The 10890-nt window shown below is 39.0% G+C and overlaps 2 protein-coding genes across 4 annotated transcripts; both read right to left on the minus strand.

Annotated features, from left to right (window-relative positions):
• Window positions 1-1374: 1374 nt before the first annotated feature.
• On the minus strand, window positions 1375-5056 carry tmem119b (transmembrane protein 119b). Of its 2 annotated transcripts, XM_080756642.1 has the most exons (2): window positions 4492-5056; window positions 1375-3114 (listed from the first exon to the last, which is right to left on the minus strand). In XM_080756642.1, exon 2 carries the CDS (start codon window positions 3100-3102, stop codon window positions 2266-2268), a length of 837 nt encoding a protein of 278 aa, XP_080612768.1. In that variant the 5' UTR covers window positions 3103-3114; window positions 4492-5056; the 3' UTR covers window positions 1375-2265. The 2 variants fall into 2 exon arrangements, with proteins under 2 accessions (XP_080612768.1, XP_080612767.1); XM_080756641.1 differs by lacking the exon at window positions 4492-5056 and having other exon boundaries at window positions 1375-3259.
• A 1786-nt stretch (window positions 5057-6842) lies between these two features.
• Window positions 6843-9894, minus strand: LOC308309579 (uncharacterized protein). Of its 2 annotated transcripts, none has more exons than XM_080755488.1 (3): window positions 9831-9894; window positions 9459-9564; window positions 6843-8561 (listed from the first exon to the last, which is right to left on the minus strand). In XM_080755488.1, the coding sequence occupies exon 3, from the start codon at window positions 8542-8544 to the stop codon at window positions 7210-7212; it is 1335 nt and encodes a 444-aa protein (XP_080611614.1). In that variant the 5' UTR covers window positions 8545-8561; window positions 9459-9564; window positions 9831-9894; the 3' UTR covers window positions 6843-7209. The 2 variants fall into 2 exon arrangements, with proteins under 2 accessions (XP_080611614.1, XP_080611615.1); XM_080755489.1 differs by having other exon boundaries at window positions 9459-9568; window positions 9831-9887.
• Between the last annotated feature and the right edge of the window lie 996 nt (window positions 9895-10890).

The following is a 10890-nucleotide window of genomic DNA, read 5'->3' on the forward strand; positions in this document are numbered from 1 at the left end:
TGATGAAGGGAAGATTGTGGATGCCAGGTTTAAAACATTCGGCTGTGGCTCTGCCATTGCCTCAAGCTCCCTGGTGACAGAATGGGTGAAAGGCAAATCTGTGAGTAAACACACAAAACACACACACACACACAAAACACACACACACACGCACAATGGAAGTGATCGTGTAGTTCATGTAACCTCTTTTGTACAGGTGGAGGAAGCCTTGACAATAAAGAACACAGATATTGCCAAAGAACTCAGTCTTCCACCAGTCAAGCTTCACTGCTCTAGTAAGTCTGAATCTGAGTGTGCTCATTTGATTTCTTAAACGTTTCAATGTTTATAAGTTATACACCTTATAGTGGCTGTATTCTGTTCTAGTATGCTCATTCAGATTTGTATTTGCTCCTTTCCAGTGCTTGCAGAAGATGCGATTAAGGCTGCCCTGGCTGATTATCGTCTGAAACAGCAGGAAGACCAGCAGGGGGCAGTCACAGCCAGCAACTAAAAGGAACACGGCATCATGCATTCTACTGCCAAGAAGAGAAAGCTTTCTATATTATTCATGCACACGTTTAGCACACATAAACCCTGAACCACATTTAGACAGCACAGTATTATTTAATCCCTGTGGCACCCTGGTTCTAACCCTTTCTTAGCCTGTCACAACGCACAATGATCGGGTGATTTGTACAAAGTAGGGGTGTAACGATGTAGTAACTATCGAAATATCGATTTTAATTAATAAAAAAACAAAGTATATCGATATGTAAACAAATATCGTATCGTATCCTTCTGAGTTTGTATCGTATCGTTTTGCAATGGAAATAATCAATTTAATCAATACTATAAGTACTTGTGCATTGTATTTAGCAATTTTCAGAAGAAAAAATAAAAAGATATGTTTAATCACTTTTCCATTCCATATAGCTACAATTGGTCTATCGAAAAATAGACCATAATGAACCAATATCGTCCATGTATCGTATCGCTGTGAAAATATATTGTTACACCCCTATTACAAAATCATGCCTTACCTCAAAGAGTGAGAGCAAGCATATGTTGCAACTTTAAGAATGTCTTGAAGAAGTAGTGGTAAATATTGATTGAATATATAGCCACACACCCTAAGCACTGTTTTTTTAAGTGCACTATAGGGACCAATCGGTTGGCGGTTGCAACTAAGATTATAGAAATGCATCTTTGGAAACCTATATCAATACTTCAATAAAATGAATCTAAAATAAAGCTGGAGAGTGTAACAATTTTCTTTTGTTCGGATTGGTGGGATCAGCAGCTAATCATACTGTTGTGCATGTTATTTTTCATTGGATTCTTTTTCTTGAACAGTTTATATTGGGGCTGGGCAATGTGGATAAAATCTAACAATTTAATAAATAGCAGAAATGTATCTACAAGCTCTTAACTCGCCATCATGCACTCCTTGTACTCCTCTGTTTCTTGTTTTTAAACATTTAATATTTAACACTTTTGAAAGTATAAAATTAAGGCCAAAACAATTAAAACCAGGAAAATACATCATAGCACAGAATTATATCCAAAATCCCAGACGATATCTAATCTCATATTACATTATCGATATGCCCAGCCCTAGTTTATATTGAGCATGTCCAGTAAATAATTGTTTTTCAATCCATGATCAACAGGCTATAGCTATAAGGTACAAAATGAATTCTGTTTCGAACCGATTTCCAGCTGTTAACCACACCAAAGGGTCACCATGCAACTCCTTGGGTCCAAACGGTTGCAAGGAGTTAACGCCGTCTTGACCCTTTGGTGTGGTTTGGGCCAATGCGTTGAATCACTAGGGTCAACGTGCAACAGGACATATCACACCGCAGGGACAACACTAAAACCGTCTTGACCCTTTGGTGTGGTTAGGGCTTAAGAAACATTCCCATTCCCAACAAACCCATTACCATCCTGTACAAAGAAAAGAAAAGGCTATTGGAGAACCTGATTTGGATAGGGACACATAATCTGATGTCACTGCATGTGACAGGACAATGTAAATATTCATTATGCTTACAAATCATATCTTCTTCTTGCTGTCTCACCTTGTCTTCATCCAAAGATTGTCCAAAATTATTTTTTTGACCCATTCATTTGATCAATGAATCAAAGAAATCTCAAAGTCTACAAGATCCTGTTGTATGTAGTATTGTTTTGTCAAAATAGAAAATATTTACAGAGCTGTCATGTTGTTTACCGGTACCTATAAAATAGTCTGTGGTCGATTCCAAATGGAAGTATCCTTTGCTAGAAAGCAGTTTTTTCTCCTGTGATCAACTGAAGCACAGGAGGAGAGTCTTTGTGAATTGATGTGGGACGTTGGTCCTGGTGTACTTGTGAGGCAACAGATGCAGACTCATCTGAGACATCTCTCTCTAGGCATGCCTGTTCTTGAGGGATCAGAGGCATCTCTGGGCTGATGACTGCTCCAGCCACTTCCCAATCCGACAGCTCACATTGCACGTGTTTCTCAGGTGTATGGCTGTCCAGAAGGCTGTTATCTCTTTCACTGTCTTCAGGACTATGCTCTGCTGCTTTCTGACTGGAGTCCTTTGCCTCACTCTCATCAACAGGAGTTTTGTTTGGTGTCCGTAGGTTTTTAGCCACCCTCATAATATCTGCCTGTAACTGCTTTTGAGAGTCCATTGGCCCACTTTCCTGACCAATAGATGGCTTTTCTGGCACTTCATTAAATAGCTTGGTACCTCCAGTCTTGTCCCTCTGGTCCACATACATTTTTGGGGGGAATGATGAAGGGTAGTAGGCATTGACCTTTTGCCTGCGGCTCATGAAGACTGCACCACAGATAATGAGGAGAATAACAACGAGAAGGGTGGTGCCAACAAGAATAATGAGTAAGTTGGACTGGAGGAAGTCAGCAACTTGATACAGGAGTGTAGTTTGGTATTCAGTGGCTGGGCTAGTTGTAGCCAGTAGTGAAGAAGTGGGGACCAAGTAAGTTGGCCCCTCTGTATCTGCACTTCCCTCATCTGCAATGTGGAAAGGGAGGGTTGTGGCCAAACTGCTGCTGGACCATAGAGCCACAAACAGACCAATCAAGCGAAGCGCCATGAGGGACATCATTCCATGTAGGATCTGCAAATAACACATGTCATCACTAAATTATCTGTGCTATGGTGATGCTTTATTTTATTCCTTTGCACCAACGATGGAATATCATTGTGAGTAATTGAGTAATATTGGATGGTTAATAAAGTATATCATTGGGGTTTTTCTTTCTCACAGATACAGTATATATTTAATTTCAGAAAAAATAATTCAAATAAAGCATTCCCAGAACTCAAACTAAATTCAGATTCACGCAATCAACTGAGCACACATGCTGTTGCAGGACTAGCGCTTTCATCCAGTGATGGAAGTAGCACTGCATTCACATGTTTTATTAAAGTAAAAGTATCAATACTGCAATGTAGATATATACAGCTGTGACAAGTAAAAATCCTGTAGGTTACTTGATGAAAAATGTAGGCTACTTGATTAAAAGTACAAAAGTATTGTGTGTCAAAATATGCTAACAGTAAAAGTACTCATTGTACAGAATGTCCCATTTCACAAGTTCAAAATGTGTAAAAAATCTTGTGAAAATAGCCGATCTACAAGGCGACTTGCAGATCTGCTATTTTCAAATAGCCGAAATATAATACAGCAAAATCTACAAAGTAACTAGTAACTAACGCTTTTTCAGATAATTGTAGAGTAAAAGTACAATATTTTCCTCAGAGATGTACTGGAGTAAGTAAAAGTATTGAAAATCTGAAATACTCCACTAAAGTAAAAAAAAAAAAAAAACTCAAAATTGTACTTGAGTACAGTACTTAGTAAATGTATGTAGCTACTAGCTACTTTACTGTACACCACTGCTTTCATTTTGATATACTGTAGTAGTGTGGGTCATTAGGAGGACTTTCCTGGGACTGTCTAAGAACCACAGATACTACCCCTTCATTCTTTTTCCATTCCATCTGTGTCCAAGCTGGCTCACAGGAAGGTCTGCTCAGCACTCATCAAGAGATCGCACTGGACTAATATTGTCACATCACATATACTGTACATGCAATGAACCACTGTCATGAATCATTTAAGAATTAATCACATTCATTGTCTGGTGATTTCTGATATGCTGAGTTTTGGACTTGATGACTTTCTAAGCAGTAATAAGTTATGACAATATAGCTTACGTGTGTAGAAATATATTAAGTCTATGACTTAACTTTTGTCTTTGGTCCAGTTTAAAGTCTGAAATTGAATTGACATTAAACGTAGGCTTAATTGAAATATTCTGCTCTGAACTGAATACATTGCTGAAGGCGTACTGATGCTGTCATCCCACATAGTGCTTATGTTAGTTAACATCATGTGTTGTTACACTTTGGTGTAAAGCTTCAGTGGAAAAAATCGAAACAATACAGAGCAACAATGAAAAGGCAGTTTGAAATAACCATTTATACTCACCACGAAATATCACCACACACAAAGGAGTCTTCTCTGGTGCTGTGAGTTCAGTTGAAAATGGTCTAGGAAAGTAAACTGAGGGAGAAGGAAGAAAAGTCGTTTGTCTGTTGTACCGTGTAACTTGTACAGTTTCAGATTTCAGGCTGGGGCTTTCTCTGGATGGTAGTGCAAAAAGAAGTTGTTAGCCATGAAGACAAATCCCTCCTTCCCTCTCCAATGTTCTCCTCCCCCTATGTCTTGCAGTTCCACAGTGAGTGGCTGTGCTCTGGCCTACACACAGATTGTTCTTGTTAGGTAGGAGCTTATGAGGCGCAGTGGGGGCAGGGGACTCCTGCTCTCCTGTCCTGGCACTCATGGGTAGGCAATGCCAGAAACAATACACAGAGAGGAGAAATTAAACAATAGTTAACTCTGTTTTGGGTATAAGACATATGTAATAACTTTAATAATAACGTAATAACTAAAAAGCATTGTGCTACTATAACGCACATTCTGCCATTGATTTTGTACAAATCCTTCGGGTCAGGACATCACATGCAGGAGCATTAGTACACTGTACACAGTATTTTTGTTTTACACAAATTTCAACATCTCCTTTTTCATCCCCCATCATCAGTAGGCTACTTCTACACAACAAAATCCAGAGTGTTCATTTAACACAGAGTGCATACAGATGGACCTACCAGGATCAAATTAACACTCTGTATGAGGGATGATCATAATGGCTCCTCTGACTGAAAATGTGGTCCATACTTTGTACCTCTTTGTCTCCGACACAGACGAGACACTGATGACTTGCAGCCGACCTGCCTTGGTATAAATAGTTAGGCAACTCTTAAGAGTGACCAGCCCTCACAGGAAAGAGTTAATGTTTCCTGTTCAGACATAAGCCCCATACCAGCTCAGAAAAGGTGGAATTGAGAAGGGCACATGCTGAAGGTGTTCTTTCAAACAATGTGAAGGGTGTTCTACAAAGAGGCATCGAATTAAACATGAGCAATGTGTGACCACTTTGGGAAGAGTGAATGTGCGCAAGGAAGTCAAAATGAGTGTGTATGTTTATGAGTGCATGTGTGTGTCTGTGTATGCAGACTCAGAGGTAGCCTAATGCAGTTCTAGCTTGTGTATCTGGCAAGTATACAATGTTTGCAATCAATCAAGACAAGTCTAACTTTATATGGTCAAGAAGAGGACCATGAGATGAGGTCATGCATTCTCCATGTCTATTGGTCTCCTAAATTCTGGTCGATATTAATTTGATTGAGTTGAATCTGCTCTCCTTTGAAAATCACATTTAGAAAATGTACACAATACACAAGAATGCCAAGGAGGTCAATATTTGCAACTGGCTTAAAAAGTAGGTCACTTTCAATGCACATAATCAACCATTTCCTTGTGTATAGTCCACTTTAAGACTAATAGTTAGACAGGAAAGGACTGAGTGAAGTAAACAACATAGCTGATCAGACTTCCAAACTGAAGCACTGATATGGCTATTGATACCTATAAAGACATACTCCGTATGCAACAAACAATTATAATGCTTAAATATTCCGCACTCCGCCATGCACATTGCATTGCGACATGTTTTGAGCTTGTAGTCCTGCTATTTTCTGGCTTAATCTTTTTATGTTTTAAGTCTTTTGAAGTTGTGTTCAATGATGTTAATGAGACAAAGCTGAAACTAGAGGCAAGAGGCATGTGTTCTTCCTCAAACATGGGCTCCAGATCCCTAGTTTCCTTTTTCAAATGAAAGGAAGTGAATATCAATTTGAGCCAAAGGATAAATAAAGGCCTTTCATGAAGCCAGACATCTGGCCCAGGGTCATGAGAGTTGTGGTCTCTGCAGCAGTGTTTTTTATTTTTTTATTTTGTAGAAGATAATTTACCCTAAAATTAACATGTAAAAACTTGCAATTGTTCATCTCAGTATTAAACGAATTAGGCTATCAACATAATCTCAATTGACCATAACAGCCCTTCCCGTCTCCCGTTATGTGAAATACCACCAGGGCTCAGTACGGACTACGGGCTATGTTCCAAACATTTCTTTCATTTTTTGTTCTCACCCAGTTTCATATTCACTTTAATCTATTCCCTACACAGCAAAATCCAGAGTGCTAAGTTATTTCTGAAAGTATAAAAATGAACCTGTCAAATGTTAAATTAACACTGCATTTTATGTCCTACCTACCTACCATTAATGGTAAACGAGCACGGAAATGTAACGTATGATCTTTGTGGTTTGTCTCTTCCTTCCTGGAGTTGGGTGTGTAGGTTAGCCAAACAAACAACACCAGACAGAAGAGGAAGACTTTCAAAGAGCTGAAACAATTTTATAGGGTCTAGACTCTAGATGAACCGATGCCCAATTCAGACATCCGAAACGATATAATGCATGTACAGTATAAACAAGATGTCTTCATTTCTCCATACAGGAAAAAAGATACGTTATAAGTTTGTAAATACTATTTGGGTGGCACAAGCAGGTGGTGCTATGGGCTGCTATGTGAAAACGCAGCATAAGACATGCACTGGGATCTGAAGGCAGTTAGGTGTGCATCTCAGCAACCCATCTCGCAGAAGTCTAGTCTAGCGCATTGTAAAGGGGATCGACGTCCTTGCTGCTTGGCTTATAAATACCGACAATAAGCCACTCTGTCTGACCAGTGACCACACTTTAAATTGTTTGTTGATGCAGCTTAATTCTGACGCAATCTAAACAACACGGTCATTTTCTGGAAGGAAACTGTTCAGAGTGAGGTTATCGTCCATATCCCCATCACTGTCATACTCTGTACTAGGCAGCAGGGCTCCATTGCTCCTTGGATTAGTGCCTCTCCAATATGGGCCGTTCTTTTCGGGCAGCAAGCCAGAGATACACACAAGCTCCGTCCCTTGCTGAGACTCCCTGGTGCAGCGGTAACGATACTTCCTGGCTGTCAGCTTGGTGCAGAGGATAACAGTAGAAACCATAAAGGTAGTGCCCATCAATGCCAGTGCTGCAATGGCAATAAGGCACTGGTTAACTACACCACTACGGTGGTTTGTAGAGCAGGGCTGGAGCCCTTTCTCAGAGGGTTTCTCATTGGGGGGTAATGATGTTCTAGCTGTTGGGAAGGATTTGGTGGTCCTCCTGGGTACCAAAGGGAATACTGGCACAGTATTGGTGGTGGAGTTAGATGTTGCAGAAAAAGGCAATGTTGTTTCAGTGGTGGTGGAAGTTTTTATGACAGGGGATTTTGTCTTTGTAGAAGCTTGAGGGTGAGATGTAGAAGAGAACTTGTTTTTTCTGAACACTCCCACAGAGGATTTGGTGGAGGTAGGAGTGGGAGACAAAGTTGATGTTCCTTCAGTGGTACTGGAAGATGGAGTTATTGTGACAGGGAATTTTGTTGATGAATGTGATATCTTCATAGAAGAAGACTTGGAGTAAGATGTAGAGGAGAACTCTGCTTTGGTGGACATTTCAGTTATTTTTATAGGCCATGAAGTGGTTTTGCTGTAGGAAGATATCGATACTAATGTTGAGTTAGTAGGAGCATTGCTGAAAGTGGTGGTAGAGGCTGTAAAGGAGGACTTTGAGGTTGAGCTAAGGAGCAGGGAAGCAAGCTTCGATGCAGAGGTCATCGCAGAAGGGCCAAGCGATGTAATGAGAGGTTCTTCTCGACTTAATGGCTGAACTGTGGGTTTCATGGTTTCTGTAACTTTCAAAGGAGTGTGAGAGGACACCATTCCAGCAGTCACTGCGGTTTGGGTGTTGCTTGTGTCTTCAATTTCAGCTGAGAGTGATACACTGCTGCTTGCTGTAGCCGGTTTTGTAAGAATACCTGCATTGTTGCGAGTGAGCGTGGCTTTCAAGTATCCAGATGAGGTCTGCTGGTTTGTTTTATGAGCTCCAGATAGGGTCAAATGGCTGGCTGTCTCACTGTGGTCCAGCGGTTTAGCAGTGATACTACTTCTGCTGGCCTCTGGGGTGGTAGAGAGAGACTGTACAGAGACCAAAACAAATAGCCAGAGCAGTGCTGGATCCTTCCTAATGTTAGCTACCATGGTTCAGAGAGAGAGATCTGAAATGAGAAAACACAAATTACTTTTACTGGTGTTAGTAAGATATGCGCATGATTATCTATTCTAATATAAACAAATGCCTATAAATCAATGTTCAACATTCCTATTATATGGGTATAATCACCTGTATATTGAATTCATTAAATAGGGTTCAATTTGGGCATGCCTTTGCTTTTGATCTAGGCCTACTGTAGGCTATATGCCCTCTGGTCATTACATTTTATTGTAGTGTCAAATCACAAGTGTCCCTATTTTATAGCAATTTCCGCGATTTGTCATATGGCAAATTATATAGGGCTTAAGTGGTTACGAAAACTTCCCTTTTTTTTCTTCTTTTTTTGCATGTCACAAACTTGTGATGAAATAGTCTTCATGGGGAAATAATGAAATAATCTTTCTTCATCCTAGCCTAGGAGATATACAATACATGCAACCATTTATTAAACTACCATATTCAGAATTTAGAATGTCTAATGAATGTACAACTTGAGTTACAGTATGATCAATCTTTTTTCCCCCCGCCGATTATTTATTTTTAATTGCTTTTCAGTTTTGGACAAATACAGACTTAAAATAATGTTAAACAGGTGTACACAATCCCTCTTGGACAGAACATGTTACCAACACAAGCAATATCATGCAAACAAGAAAAACAAATAAACATCAATATAAGTAAGGGATGTGTTTAAATAGATTTCTGCCTATGAAGCCAAATAGGAAAGGAGGGTTAAGATCCATTAACTATGGATATTTTCATAATATGTCACATTTATAATTAATGTATAAAATGTTTAATGGTCAGTTTGGAAACAAAACAATCTATAACCTTTCAACAATACAGCAGGAAAAAGGATCAATATACAAACAACTTAAATCTTTTCTGAAACAAACGTTACCTTTCTGCCTTTCTGATGGAGAAAACGGAGGTGTTACATGCATATGTAAAGTTGGTTTCAGCTCATGCCAGTGATTCTAGATCCTTTGTGCATTTTGAAGCAGAATCTATCTGAAAGAGGAAATGTTGACGGCTTTCAATGTCATCTAAACGGTAGTCAGAGATGCAAAGATATATTTTCAAGAAAGTGTCTAAAAACAATGGGCCTATATGTCACAATGACGAGAAGTAATCTAGACTGCCCCATTCATTTCCAGCAAATACAAATATATAGGTTACAACTTCTTTCAGAAATAAATCCATTATATCATTTAGCCAATTTAAAAATGTAATCATGTCTATTGGTTTATTTCAATGGCCTCACTTGTCTTACCTCAGATGTAGAAGTAAAGTGTTGAGTTGCTGCAGTATATTGCACATGTCCGCCCCGATGAGCGGATTGTGAGGGAGCAGGAAGTATACTCACTTCTTTAAAAGTTACTCAACAGTCTGCCAGTCAGAGATATGGCAGATATAGCAAAGTATTAACTGAAATGCACAGCAGGAAGTCAATACACCGGAAATTCACAAAAATAACTATAGGTACTAATGAACCTAGATAATTACAGTGGTGTCTGTAGTGGGCCCTGGAAAATATGAGATTAGTTTCTGTTTTCAATGTAGTCTTAAATTCATTAAAGTGAGTTTGCTAGGTTTGTTTAAAGGCTTAGTTGGTTGCAACTTCTTGCAACTCAAACGGTTTTGGCAGAGCTTTATATAAGAAATTCTCTCCCTCTCTGATTTTGTTTTCCGGCGTTTTGTAGACGCACTTTATACAGTCAATTAGATGTTTTTTTTTTGTAAATCCTCATTAAAATATAAAAACATATGGTAGTTAATTTGAGGGGGGGTTGGGGGGTTGATACAAGTTTTGAAACTGGTCTCCACGGCAACCACACGCTTCCTGCTGCTGATGAGTCAAACTGAGCAGCTGTTGGAAAACATTTTGGTAAACTAAAATCCTGTATATGTTTGTCTGGTTTACCATTGACTTGCTAATCATTTTCAAACCTGAGTTCCCAATTTTGGACAGGTAAAAAAAATAACAACTTTGGAGAAATTGCTGCAGATCTACAAGCTACAATGCGTTGCTATACCAGTTATGAGATTGAAGATCAATGATTTTAAATTTAGAATAGGGTCTTAGTGGGTGAGTAGAGAATCATCTAGTAATGGATGCTCAATATTTGTAATTGTTGACTCCGCCAGGTATGACAAATCATGACAAAGTTATATGCAATAGTTGTACATACTGTATTATAAATGTACATTGTATATGTCTAGCATTCAAACCAGCTACGTCTATTTGCAATGCTCTGGAAGCCTCTCTGACGTAAACTGTTAAATTAAATGTGCAGAGTATATTAGTAAGTAATAGTATCGTTATATTTGTT

This window comes from Protomyctophum bolini (genome assembly GCF_963924005.1).
Source record: "Protomyctophum bolini genome assembly, chromosome: 22".
Lineage (NCBI taxonomy): Eukaryota > Metazoa > Chordata > Actinopteri > Myctophiformes > Myctophidae > Protomyctophum > Protomyctophum bolini.

Excerpts from the sequence above, each read along its gene's own strand:
- tmem119b (XM_080756641.1), bottom strand. The coding sequence starts at position 3,129 with ATGTGTTATTTGCAGATCCTACATGGAATGATGTCCCTCATGGCGCTT.
- LOC308309579 (XM_080755488.1), bottom strand. The coding sequence starts at position 8,544 with ATGGTAGCTAACATTAGGAAGGATCCAGCACTGCTCTGGCTATTTGTT.